This window comes from Pseudonaja textilis, chromosome 1, assembly GCF_049901715.1.
Source record: "Pseudonaja textilis isolate UNSWEBS1 chromosome 1, rPseTex1.2, whole genome shotgun sequence".
NCBI lineage: Eukaryota > Metazoa > Chordata > Lepidosauria > Squamata > Elapidae > Pseudonaja > Pseudonaja textilis.
Window position 1 is genome coordinate 222,290,995 of NC_141990.1, and position 13,704 is coordinate 222,304,698.

The window sequence follows — 13,704 nt, forward strand, 5'->3', positions numbered from 1 at the left end:
ATGTACTTAAATGGGATTTACTGCCAAAACTGTGGGACTGTAGCTTGCAAAATGCTATGCAGTTTCCTTGAATTGTGGTCTATATGTCAAAATAATCAAGGCTAAACTCATAATCCTAAAAAAAACCCAAACCCATCCTTAAAAAGTGGTATAAAAATATATCTGGGCTGAGAGCCTATTTGGAATTTGGAAAGCATGTATAGTGTGGACTCAAAGAATTTGACATGCACAGTTTGTCTGTAAACTGGGAGCCCTGATGGGCATAGTTAGAAATGAAGCATCTGAATACTCTGAAGATGCTGTTGATGATTCCTAGAAGCATTTCTGCAAACTGTTAGGATGGTATAGTCCAATGCTTTCCTTCCTAGCATACAGTTTCCTATTAAATACCTTCAGAATATGTTTTTCCTTATTTACATCAGGTGCGGCAGAGAGCTTAGGAGACACCAGTGACTGTGCTTGAAGATCCCCAGTGCCTACATGTATCATATTACTTCCTTCTGCCCTAAAAGGGATTAGGGTTTCTACTTTGAAGTCAGGAAGGGAAAAATTCCCCCTCATGAAGGCTTGAATTAGACCGTGCTTCTTCCCTTCCCATTTCAGATCTTTATTGAACCTTCTTGCACTGAAAGACTCGGGCAAAGCAAGTCCTGCTCCTCTGGACAATTCCTCAAATCTGGATATGTTTGCTTTTATTAAGTGCTGGCAGTAATCGATATATCTCACTAATCAGCAGCCCAAGCTCTGTGGACTGAGATGGACTTAGCCTGTGGTTTTTAAGGAAAGTGTTTGCTCCCCCTCTCTTGGCAGCAGCTCTTCCGGGATCTGGCTGTGCTAATTGCCCAGGATGAGCATGTTTACTGGCTTCAGATTCCCAGGAGGGGCCACAGCAAGGCATGGGGCCAGGCCACTCCCCACCTCTGTGGCTGTTATCCTACTGTGACTCAGCTCCATGGCTAGAGAGAGAGAAAGGCCCTCTGCAAAGTTCAGTAGCCCATGCAAGCTCTGGAGTCTATCAACAGCAAACTGCAAGCCTTAGCAGAGTTTTTTTTATACCTATTCCCTGTTTTTAAGAAAGCATCAAATTATGCCTGGGCCTGGGTCACCAGAAGAGATGCCTAGTTTCTCCACTCCGCCTGAGGAAGATCGAAATATTAAAGATGGTCCTCAAGTGGTACAGCCACTTTCAGTTATGCCATCTGCCCACAACCTGGAAGAGTTTGCTGGTAACTCAACACTGCATGGCATCAGTCATATTTTCAATCATGGTCGCTATACAGCTCACAACTTTCTGTGGACAATGGCCTTCCTGGCTTCGCTTGGCTTTCTCTTCTACGCCAACGCTGATCGAGTGGAATTCTACTTCCAGTATCCACATGCTACCACACTGGAAGAAGAGACGCTCCAAAGCTTGATTTTCCCAGCAGTAACAATCTGCAATGTCAACCTCCTGCGCTTCTCGGAAATCTCTGGCCAAGATCTCCATTGGGCTGGAGAGTTCCTGGGTTTCTTAGACAGTTCTGACAAGATTGTTGCACCTCAAAATGCAGATGCAGAAGTTGTAAGGATCCTGAGGCAGAAGCTGCAGCAAAGCAAAGGGGAAAGAAACTTGCCCTTTGACTTTGGGGAACTCCACGATCGTGCTGGACACCAGATGGACCAAATGCTAATTAAATGCAAATTTGTCAATGAATCGTGCAATGCCAATGACTTCAAAACAGTGAGTCGGTGTCTGCTTATGGGGATTTTGAACCTTAGGAATGGCCCTCGGGGTTTGTGGGAGGGGTGATATGTTTTTGTCTTTGGGCCATGGATAGCGAGAAGGTGAAGCAAATGTATGAGCTTCTGTGCCTTCTGCCCAAAAGAGATGCCACTCAGAAGAAGTGGCCATTTTAAAATGCCTACTCAAACTCAGTAGGGGTTGACTAGAGGGTCAAACGGGGAGGGGCATTAATTCATGGCTTGGGGAATATTTTTCAGGTGTTAAGGTGAGTGAAGGGCCCTTATACCAGCCTCAGAGCATCAGAAAGAATGTGTCGCTTTGACAACTAAGCTCTTGTGAAAGAATCACCCACTGTGGACTTTCCCGGAACAAGCAATATTTCTTGTCTATCATTCTAATTCTTCAGTCTGCCACAAGATGTGCTTGCTTGTTTCAAGTGCCAGATCACCTTTTGGGCTCAACCATAATTGCTGGGTAATTATGACTCTTTAAGAAAATGTAAGTGCTTTGGCATCCCTCTAATTATAGAGCTAATCACAGAGAATATATCATTCCATCCGTCTCGCTCTCCAATATGATATGGGAATTATTGCTTAGGTTTTCAGACTGGGGGCTCATGGCTTCTGCTTCTTACATTTTGCGTTGCTGATCTGCTTACACTCATATAGAACTTGTGTTAGTTTCAGTCATTTCACCATACAACAATATTGGATGATACATTCCTTTTCTGGATAGCAACAAGGTTGGGGCCGGGGAAACAACCCAGCTTGGTTCTAGTTTTGATTTGTTTTCAACAATGATGACATATTGTGTTCTGATTGGATAGTTGGGATATAACTGAGATCTGTTGCTTATATTGCTGGCAGAGTACCAGATGCAGGTGCAGAACAATTTAGTTTAAACCATCATCATCATCATTATCATCATCATCATAATATGGGCTGGTTATTTTCTGCATATAAAGTGAAGCCAGTTCTTCTGCCTGAGGAAATAAATCTGCGATGGTCTCCTTCTCTTGCCCATTTTCCTGCCAAAGTGCACCTTTCCTTACTGTAGGTTCTAGAGACAGAAAGACTACCTCTGTTTCTTGGAGCAAATGCCAGATTTTGCCTCTTCTTGCTGTTTAACTTGTCCCTTCCAACCCGGATGAGATGCCTGTCCTACAAATGAAGGGGAATTAAATGCCTAAAGAAGGGAGGGGAGAAGAATATGACCTACCCCAGCATGATGCTGTATGTGCTATAGATCAGCCATTCTATTATCTCTGCTTGCAAAGCTTCAGACACAATTAACACTGTTAAGCTTTACTAGATTCCTGCTGATCAGCACACCAGGTCAGTTCAATGCCACGGATATGGATTGTGATGTCTCTACCTCAATAATTTCTTCATGTGCCCCTTCATTTTGGCACAACATATTTGAGAATACTTGATTTATTGTGGTAAAAAAGAAAGTCCATTTTTAAAAGTGCTATTAAGACCATTTCAGCTATAAAAAAATAATACATACTAAGAAAAATGTAAAAATTAAAACAGAAAAAGGAGGGGAAAAAAATATAAGAAAAGAAATATATAAAAAAGAAACTTCCCCCTTCATCAAGATAAGTACCAACAATTTCAGTAGCATAATCCCTTCTCTAACACTTCAGCCCTCTCTCCATATCTCATCTCTTATCTATAAACAAATTACAAAGCTTCATGATTTAATCTTAATCAGTGAAAGTCCATTAAGAATTACCAGAAGTAACAGCAAATGCAGTATATTTTAATCTTAACCAAATAAACCAGTTTTATAATTCTTTTCTTTCCTTTTAATACAGTAATATAACATTTTCTATAAAACCACAGCAAAAAGTGTCTTCTTCCCATGTCTTCACTCTTATCTATAAACAAATCTTTAAATCATTTGAACTTAGTAAAAAAAAAATCCACTGAAAGCCACCAGAAATAGCAACATATTAAAAATCTTAATCTTTAATCCTTTCAAATAGTGTCCAGCAGGTTAATTTCGAATAATTTTTTTCCTTCATCTTCTCTCAGAAATTGCTTTGCAAGTTTAATAGATACTAGAAATAACAACATCTATATTTTCAGGGAAAAAATCTCTTCTTCCTATATCTTACGTGTAATCAAATCTTTAACGCAACATCATTCAGTCTTGGACAAGAAAAACATATTAAGAACTACTAGAAATGACATCATATATTTGTTAACCTTGATTGAATAAGCCAACTTTATATTCCTTCTTTTTGACTTTTAAATTTTTGATGTTTATTCCTTTTAAATAATGTCACAAAAGCAGATTTCTTTTCATTTTCTCTTTGTCTTTTTTTCAGGAACTTTCATGAGTATGACATATCACTTTTGTAAGTCCAAGATAAGAAAGTTTGTCACTTATGATGGACCTATCCAATTCCAATGGTTATCTTCCCCACCCCCGACCCCCCACTCCCAGCAGATACATGGTCATACTTCAGATGCTCAGCAACCAGGTCACATTGATGATACTGTTTGCAGTATCCCACAGCCATGTGACATTTTATGACACTTTTGCCAAAAACTGACATTTATTTTCTACAGTACAGAAACAGTTTCTAGTGAACCATGGATTCAGTTCATAACGATCACTGCAAAAAAAGATCATAACATCAGATTGGTGTTTTGCTGTTTATTTCAGAATAAAAAATAATTTAAATTTCTTAAATTTAAATTTCTTTCACTAAAGATTGAAGAAGGGTTAACTGGTGTGATGAATCTTGTTGTTCTAAAAGTTATCAATGTCTAAAAAACTGCTAGCAAGCCATTCCAGAAGTGGTTTTAAGAATAGAATTGGGCAAACCCAGTGCCTGTTTGATATTCCAAACTGCAACAGCTTTAAAACCCACCGCAGCTTTTTAAAGCTTTAAAGCTTTCCCTCAGCTTTAAAACTCACCAGAGACTGCTGTTTTATGTTCTCCTTGGGGGGGGGGGGGAAACATCTGTATGGAGCAATTATTCCATGACTTCCCCTTTACAGAAGAAAGGTTTGTTATCCCAGATTCTGACCAGTTGCATGTACATTTTCATTTTCTGCTATGTTATTTAAGTACCTTATTTCAGTTCCACTGAACTTTTATGTTTTTCCAGATACATATATCTATTTCTGATTCCCATGTAACAAAGTGGGCAGAATAGCCATCTCCTATGCAGTCATTTTCATTTCTCTTGACAAGCACTCATTCTTTGCAATATATCACATACTGACCATTGCCTTCCTGTAGCATTTGTATACCATTTCTGTATCCATTTCCCCATCTTTAGTAAACATTCTGTCACAACACACAAATTCAAAAACCTGTTCGAAGTCTTTGACATTTATATATAACCTGCAATTGTTCAACCCAATTTTCTCTGTCAAATGTAACTCCTTGATCTTTGATACATTAATTTTCAGAACTACAATTCTGAGAATTAGACAATGTATATAACATGTCCAGCAAATCTTTTGGGTTCTCAATCAACTCTATGGTGTTGCCAGCATACAAAAGTGCTTTATCATCCTCAGATATCAGCATTCCATATATATTCATCCATAAATGTCACCACATTACAAAAAGATGTTGAGACTTTGGGAAAAGTGTAAAGAAGAGCAACTAAGATGATGAAGGGCCTGGAGACAAAAATGTGTGAAGAACAGCTGCAGGAATTGGGTCTGGCCAGTCTAGAGAAAAGAAGGTCTGGGGGTGACATGATTGCAGTACTCCGGTACTTGAGGTGCTGCCATGAAGAAGAGGGGGTCAACTTATTTTCCAAAGCAGCAGTAAGGAAGACAAAAAACAATGGATGGGAACAAATCAAGGAGAGAAGCAACTTGGAATTAAGGAGAAACTTCCTAACAGTGAAGACAATTAACCAGTAGAATGGCTTGCCTTGAGAAATTGTAGGTGCTTTGTCACTGGAGTTTTTAAGGAAAGACGGGCCAATCATCTATCTGAAGCCACCTTCTACTTGCCAAATTTTGTTCAGTACCACTTTGCTTGTATGTTTCCATAAGAATTTAGACAAATATCTTCCCAGACAAACTTAACAAATTAATGTCTTTGTATTTGCACTGATATTTGCTACTGTTCTGTTTGTATAGGGAAATAATAATGATCTAGCATAGATACATTCTTTACACATATTTTAAACAAGTTGCACAATTCCATGAGCAAAGCACACTCATACTTATATTATTAACACTTTTCAGTTACATGTTCTATGCTGGCAGTTATATTTTTCAGCATTTTCCAGGATTTATTGTGTCTTTTTCATGAGATTTTTTGAACTAATGTTTCTAATATTCATTTTCATTCTTAGTTGATCACTAGCATCCCCAAACAACTCATTAAAACACTTTTCCCAGAGTTTCCTCATTTTAGCTTCATCCCATTTTTTTTTACCGCTTTAATTTAAAATCCCATTCACTGTGCTAAAGGTTCCTTGCTTAGCTTCATATACCCATTTCCAAAACCATTTTTAAAATTTACATCAAAATTATTCTATATTATTCTGTCATTTAAAATCGTAACCATTGAGTTGCAACTCTTTCTCTTATACAATGCCTTTCTCAGATTATGTTTTACAGAAATCACTCTTACACATGTTCCTCTCCCCCATCCACAATCATGTTCACTTCATAATTCCACCAAATATAGGCATGAATGGGGGGGGGAGGAATTTGCAAGATGTCAGGTGTGGTACCACAGATGCGAATATATGTGGCACATTATCTGTTGTTTATAGTGTTATATGTTTTAATGCCTAGAATCCCAGCCCGTTATACCTCCACATCCCCAAGAATGGAATTTCAGGGGGTGAGATAAAGAATGGCTTGTGTCCCTTAGTGTGAGTCAGGACCCAGAATTACTATGTGGGGGTGCAAAGAAATATTTTCTGTGAGTGTAGTGCATGGCATAGAAAAGGTTGGGAGTTACTCTTCTAATATATCAGTATCAATGCACAATATTCCATTTGTGGAAAAGGAAGGGAAAGCTACAAAAATCTGTTTCTATCAACTTCGTATCTTTCATGAATGCATGCTACAAACCAACTATAACACTGAAAGTGAAAAAGAAATAGAAAGTCAGTGTTACACTTTTAGATAGTTTTTAATAATGAAAAAAAAAAAAGAGTTTGCTGATGGCATATGGAACTCAGTAGTTCCACATCTGTGCAAGAACACAAGTTGCTTTTGAGCAAGCAATTTAACTTCCATTAGATTCTAATGGGTTTAGTTTAGTTTCCCTCTTTTGCGAGAACCAGTGAATACATTGTTCTACTTTTAGTTTTTTTATCTATCTTAAGTGGCCATGGTAGGATTAAAATAGAATATTGCATAATTTTTCATGCTTTGTCAGGAAAAAAAACAATCTCAATTTTGGGGGCTTGGGAGGGGGGAGAAATTCCTTTATTTCTATCTGTGGTAAAAAGAGAAAGTGGGGAAAATATTGCACAGCAATATTCTACGGCTTTTAAAACAAATTTTCATTTTAAAGAGGTGAAAGTTATACTGTTCCCGAGTAGAGCATAAACAAGCTTGTAGCTAGGAGTAATGTACATTTCATACAACTTTTGAAAATACCATAAAAACATTGGGTAGGAAACATACTGTGTGAGAATTCCATTTGTTGCATATATACATACCCATCACCAATTCCTTCTCAAAGTAAGCAATGTTGTGTAAAGTACAGAAAAGTAGTAAGAAGTAGTAAGCAAATACATTGGAGAGAAGAGAAAATGCAAGGAAATATTACTAAATTAATGAATGTACAGCAAGTTCATTGACCATATTTCTCCACACCTTTCTACCCACGCAAACTCTTCTTTCATGTTCATTTATAGAATCACACACAGCTTTACATTCATTAAAGTTTTCATCTCCTTGTTTTTTAGGGTGTCTTTCTTTCCCTTTACCATTTACTCATCTTACTCTCCAAGACACAGTCTTCCATATGTCATGGTTGTCACCAGAAGAGCTCAGAAGTGTGACCTCCACTGTTTATCATGGCTTTGGTCAATCATAGCTTTCCAAATAATGTTTTCGGTAATAAACAGAAGGAGCAGTTGAGGTTACCAGCCTTAACCCTGTTGAATACATCCACTTCACCACAGCCAACTCGCCATGGCCAGCTCACTGTGGAACAACCTGGTGTGGGACAGGAGTTACACTAATATTAAAGAAATAGTTGAATAGAATTATTGAAGGAAGGATGCCAAAGGAGGGACAAAATAAAATATGAATGATAAACATTTAAATATTTTTAATTATTTGAAATAATTAAATTGAATTGTTGAATTGTCCTGCAATGAGTTGTCCCTGGCCAGTTGACCATGGCCAGTTGTCCTGTGGTGAGTTGGCCATGGCAAGTTGGCTGCAACAAGTTGAACATGGCAAGTAGACTATGGTGAGTTGCCCTTGGCTGTGGTGAATTGTCCCATTCCATCCCCTGCAAGTGATAAGAAGAATGAGATTTAGTTTGGCTAGGATGTCACAAATGCCACCAAAGCCCAACTTTACTCCAAACATACTCATGCCATTCTACGCAAGCAAAGTTCTTATTTAGAGACTGTCTTGCAAGTCAGAATATCGTGATCCACATCCTATCAATTCAGAAGCGTAGGAAGTAGTTTCACACATACTCACAATACCACAGTAGCAAGATAAAATGCTAAGATAGATAACGGCCTTCAACAGCTATCAAACTTAATCACTAATACAAATACACTTCCCTGAGGACAACAACAGCTAGTAGTAAAAGACAATCTAATATTGGGGGATGGGGGAGAGTGGTTGAAGTTCTGCAGATTATTTATAAAGCAAAAAGAATAGAACTCTCCTGGGAAAATTCTAAAAGGAAGTAGGATTCATAAATGCATAGATGAAAAGAGATGTGAAGAATAACCTTATCTGGGGCATTGTGCTACGGCAAGTCACTCTGTATTTAAACCAGAAATGTTTGTCCTTTTAACTCAAGAACAACAAATCAATATACAACAGTAAAATCCAATGAATATGATAAATCCTATTTTGGCACTTTCCCCCCAGCACCTTGAGACTTGTCCTGAGTTCATCTTAAGGTCAAGATATCATGTAATATTACAAATCAGTGGATTTTCCCCCCTTGGCTCTTGATACCAGTGTTGGATGAAGTGACCTTGGATGGGTGATCACTTTCTGTGTCTATATTTCAACTTTTAAGCATTACATCCCAGTTCTCTTTTTTAGTAAACAACAAAATTCAGTACTTTAATTTGCACAAAATGCCAACAGGGTTATCAGGGACACTTCCATATACAGACTTTCCATTCCCCAATTCTCCACTAACTAGCTTGATCTTTACCGATCGTTAAAGGGCAGATGACAGGTAGGAAAAACCACAAGCCAATCAGTGTTCAGATAATCAACAGGGCAAAAGAAAATTTGATTAGTGCCCCTCACATATACAAAACCTCTGTAGATCTGGAGCAACAAAATTTACTCACCTCCATATCACACAAATAAAATAAATGACTGACATGCATTCCAGCTTGTTTCTCTTCATGCTTCCAGAACATATTGCATGCATTCGTCTAGTCTTTTGCAAAAACATTTGAATAATTGTTGCAGGCTGCTAAGCTGTTACTTTACTAATGCATTTGAATATCTCTTACATGTAGTCCTCGAATTACGACTGTAATCGAACCTGCAATTTCAGTTGTAAGTCACAATGGTTGAAAAGCAGGTCATCATTTGACCAAGGCCAAATTTTCAACCTTTTTTGCGCTGATTGTTAAGCAAATTTGGCCATCATAAAGCAAACATAACAATCATAAAACAAACCCTTTGTTTGTGTGAGGAATCCAGAAGTTTCCAGGAAAAAAAGGTCACAAATTGTGATCACATGACTACAGGACTGTCATGCCCCTGTTGGAATCTGATTCCGAGGGGGAGGTTGAGCAGTTGACAGGGAGTGGGAGTGTGACTCCGGTGGTTGTGGAAGAAACTGGGGAAGGGCACAGTCCAGCTGGGCATTCAGGGGAAGACCCAGAGCCACCTTCTCTTCATCCTAGGGCACACAGGGAGGAATGGAGAAGGGAGCAACATGAGTTACGGGGGTTATGGGGGAGAAAAGGGCCCTGATTCCCTTCATTAGCTGCAGCTGGGAAAACAGGATTTAAAAAGGGCATTTGCGCACAGCGCCTTGCTGGAAGCAAAGCATGAATTATTTTGGTTTGTCAAGTCTTATCTGGTTCTGGCGTCCTCCCAACTGTGTGTGTTTTGTTATCTTTTGAAGTCTTCAATTCCTTATCCTGCCCTGTCTAGTTAATTGTTGCAGCGTGATTTGTGTTGTTTTTTATTTATAATTTATATGTACTTTGGGTTCAGTTTTTTCTTCAGCCGAGGATAACTGGACATTGGGGACCAAGTTGGAGGTATTAAAGGGACTTTATCTATTTTTGTGACTTTGTTGCTTTTGAGCCCTGCCCCGGGTCATCACAGATACTGTAAAATCTCCAGTCAGAGGTGGTATTTGCTGATTCTCCAAACTACTCAAAATTTCCGCTATCGGTTCTCCAGAATTGGTCAGAACCTGCTGAATACCAGCTCTGGTCACATGCCTGGTGCAGGGGGTGGTCGTCAGAACTTCAAATACAGGTCATAGGTTTTTCAGGGTTCATCATCACTTTCCATGGTTGTAAGTCGAGAACCATCAGAACCTGTACTAGGTGTGATAGCAGCAAGATGGTATGCTGGCAGATGCACAACCAGCAAGTTTTCCCAATAGTTATGATCACAGTTTCATGTGGCTGCAGAAATGGCTGCATTGAGGATAGAATGACATATATGCCCAGAATTAAGTACCAGGAATAGGATACTGAAAGTTGCCTCTAGACAGTGGGAGGGAGGAAATATGGAGTAAAAGAAATATCATCATTGTTTCATTCCACACAAAAGGGAAACAAAAGAAAATACTATCTTCCACTATCCATAAAGCTGTTGCTTGTATACTCACCTTCCATCCCCGTGGTGCTTTGCATCCTGGCCTCTTCCTTGCAGAAAAGAAGGTAGAATCAAAGGCTATATCCCCATTTGACCAGGGGTGAGATTCAACCAGTGTTACTACTGGTTCAGTGACTACGTTTTGCGTGTAAAAAAACCTTAAGCTGTGCTGCCCAGATAGCTGAAAAGCCCTGCGTGCAGGTGCGCAGTGTTTGAAAAACCTATTTTTTCCTACTTTTTCAACCTCAGCTGTGCTGTGCAAAGCAGCTGAGGTTGAAAAAGCAGGAAATAAAGGACAGGTAAGAGCCCAGGCGGGCGGGTGGGCCAAACAGCAGCAAACACAGAACCGGTTTGGTGTCTGCTGCTCCTCAGAGCTACCAGTTTTATAGAGCCGGGCAGAACTGGTAGCATCCCAGCCCTGCATTTGACCCTAATCACGACTGAAGCATGCTCTTTCAACACCCATTTTCTCTTTTATCCCATGATGTTACCTCCATCTCGTCCCCAACTCGTGTGCGAAACTATCTTAAATCATCAAATTATATCCATACAGGTAGTTCTCAACCACAAGTGAGACGGAAATTTATGTTGCTAAGTGAGAAACTTGTGAAGTGAGTTTTTCTCATCGTGTTTGTTAAGTGAATCACTGCAATTCTTCAATTAGGAACATGGTTATTAAGTGAATCCAGTTTCTCCATGGACTTTCCTTGTCAGAAGGTTGCAAAAGTTGATCATACGACTCTGGGACACTGCAACCATCAATAAAGGTGAGTTAGTTGTCAATCATCTGAATGTAAATCACGTGCAAGTGTGAAAAATGATCATGTCACTTTTTTCATTGCCGTTGTAACTTTGAATGGTCGCTAAATGAACTACTGTAAGTCAAGGACTACCTGTATTAAATTCAATATTCCAGCCACCACCACCACCATCTTATTCTGACATAGTCTAAGGTACATAAACATCTGTTCTGCTTTGTTCTCCATCACTGCCCCAGGAAACCAATTGTGGGTTTTCAAACCAACGAGGGCATGCATGTCATGGAAATCAGGAAATTCAGTCAGTTGAAATAAGTATAAAGATTTATTGTGGGAGGTGGGGACTCATGACTTATGACGCATTTGACCCCTCCCTCCGGCTCAGTCTGGTCATCTCCTACAATGCATCCCCCTTCCCCTCCAATCCTTGATCATCTTCCTCTGTTACCCTTCTGCTCCTCTCTCTCCAAATAGCTGGACGGAGCTTGGAATATGAAATGTCAAGAAATTTCAAAGTAATCTTATGGAAAATTAATGATGCTCTGTTTGACTCTGATGGAGTCTTTACATTACTATTTAAATGTAAACAACAAGTTGGAGTACAGGCCATCACCATGTCAATGTCAACTAGATTAATACAACAATGCTAGCCAGCTTCAGCCAGCTGTAATTCTAGCAGTATGCACAAGGTTGAAATAACAGTGAAATGACTAGGATAAATCCCAAATAAAATTGCTTTCATTCCCTTATGGCTGCTGGTGATTCAGGTTTCTTTAAGATTTCTTCGTGCTTGTTTTCCTGCCCCCCGCATATAAAAAAAACCTCTTCTTTTAATAATTTCCTGTTGTAGAATTCTGATGGTGACATGCTGGGATCTCCCTTCCCTTCCTAGATTTGGGATTTCCTAATGCTGAGGATAAAGTCAACTGCCAGGAAGCTAATTGTGGAGCAGCGCAAAGACCCAATAGGGAAATGTCCTAGGTTACTATTTTCTCGAAATAGTTTGAGCCATCACTAACTAACCCAACGAGTGCATGCAAAATATAAATTGTCTAGCCAATGAGTTGATAAGTTCTTGGCCACAGATGTAGTTTTCTCTCTGTTCTTTTAGTACTTCGTTTGGGGGCGATCATGCTTAAAGGCAGGGGTGAGATTCTACCAGTTCAGACCGGTTCTATAGAACGGATTGTTATGATTCTGCACAGTTCTGAGAACTGATAAATCGTGTCTCTGGCTAGCCCCACCCCTCCCCTCCCCACCCAGTCAGTCCTTATCGTGCATGCGCAACTACAACAGCATGTATGCCCGACATCATTGATTGCGTTCTTCCCCGCCCAGTCACTCCTTAAAAGTATTTCTTTTTTTCTCTCCTTCCTGATGATCAGCTGTTCCTATGATCAGCTGTGCTGGGATTCCCCTTGCTGTCTTACTGCTTTGCCCAGGAGGCTTCCCTTAGGCCCAGAAAGGCAAAAAATGGAGGGGGAAGCGCAGCACGCCCCCGTGCTCCATTTTTTGCCTTCTTGGGCTTCAGGGAAGCCTTCTAGGAGCAAAAACATCCCCCGGGAGGCTCCCCTGAAGCCCAGGAGTCTCAAAAATGGAGCACAGAGGCATGTTGTGTGTCCCCCCGCCCCCTGCTCCATTTTTTTCCCTTCCTGAGCCCCAGGGAAGCCTTCTGAGAGCAAAAATGCCTCCCCAGGAGGCTTCCCTGAGGCCCAGAAGGCCCAAAAAATGTGGGAGGAGTGCTGCAAAAAGAACGTTCATCCAGTCACATGGCCACACCCACCTAACCATGCCCACCTAGCCATACCCACAGAACCAGTTGTTAAAAAATTTGAATCCCACCCCTGTTTAAATGGAATAACACCTTGATGTCCCTTTGAACACTTCACAAATACCAGGGGAACCCTCAGGGCCTGAAACCAACACCTGGCTTTAGATGAGTTGTGTGTGTGTGTGTGTGTGTGTGTGTGCGCACACACATATGTGTGCACTTTATGTATGGGATCAACCAAAGAAGGGCTGAAATCTCTACTATGACTACCCTGCAGGAAAAAGAGCTTGTTCGGAAATGAAGGGAAACACACATTTAATTCAACTGTATAGGTTTTTTTAACTGCACCAATTTATCATTCCTCATTCAGCTGCATTGCCCGCCCCTGCCCAAACTGGCACCAAACACTGTTGCTAGAATTATGGTTTTTTAAAACTGGGCTTGAAGAGATA

At 40.0% G+C, this 13,704-nt stretch overlaps 1 protein-coding gene across 1 annotated transcript in view; it reads left to right on the top strand.

Moving 5' to 3' along the window:
- Nucleotides 1-1,087: 1,087 nt before the first annotated feature.
- The window catches only part of ASIC4 (acid sensing ion channel subunit family member 4), a 268,273-nt gene continuing 255,656 nt past the window's right edge, over nucleotides 1,088-13,704 (top strand). Inside the window, exon 1 of the mRNA XM_087920613.1 lies at nucleotides 1,088-1,720. Coding sequence (XP_087776739.1) covers nucleotides 1,088-1,720 — 633 coding nt within the window. The remainder of the gene's footprint in view (nucleotides 1,721-13,704) is intronic.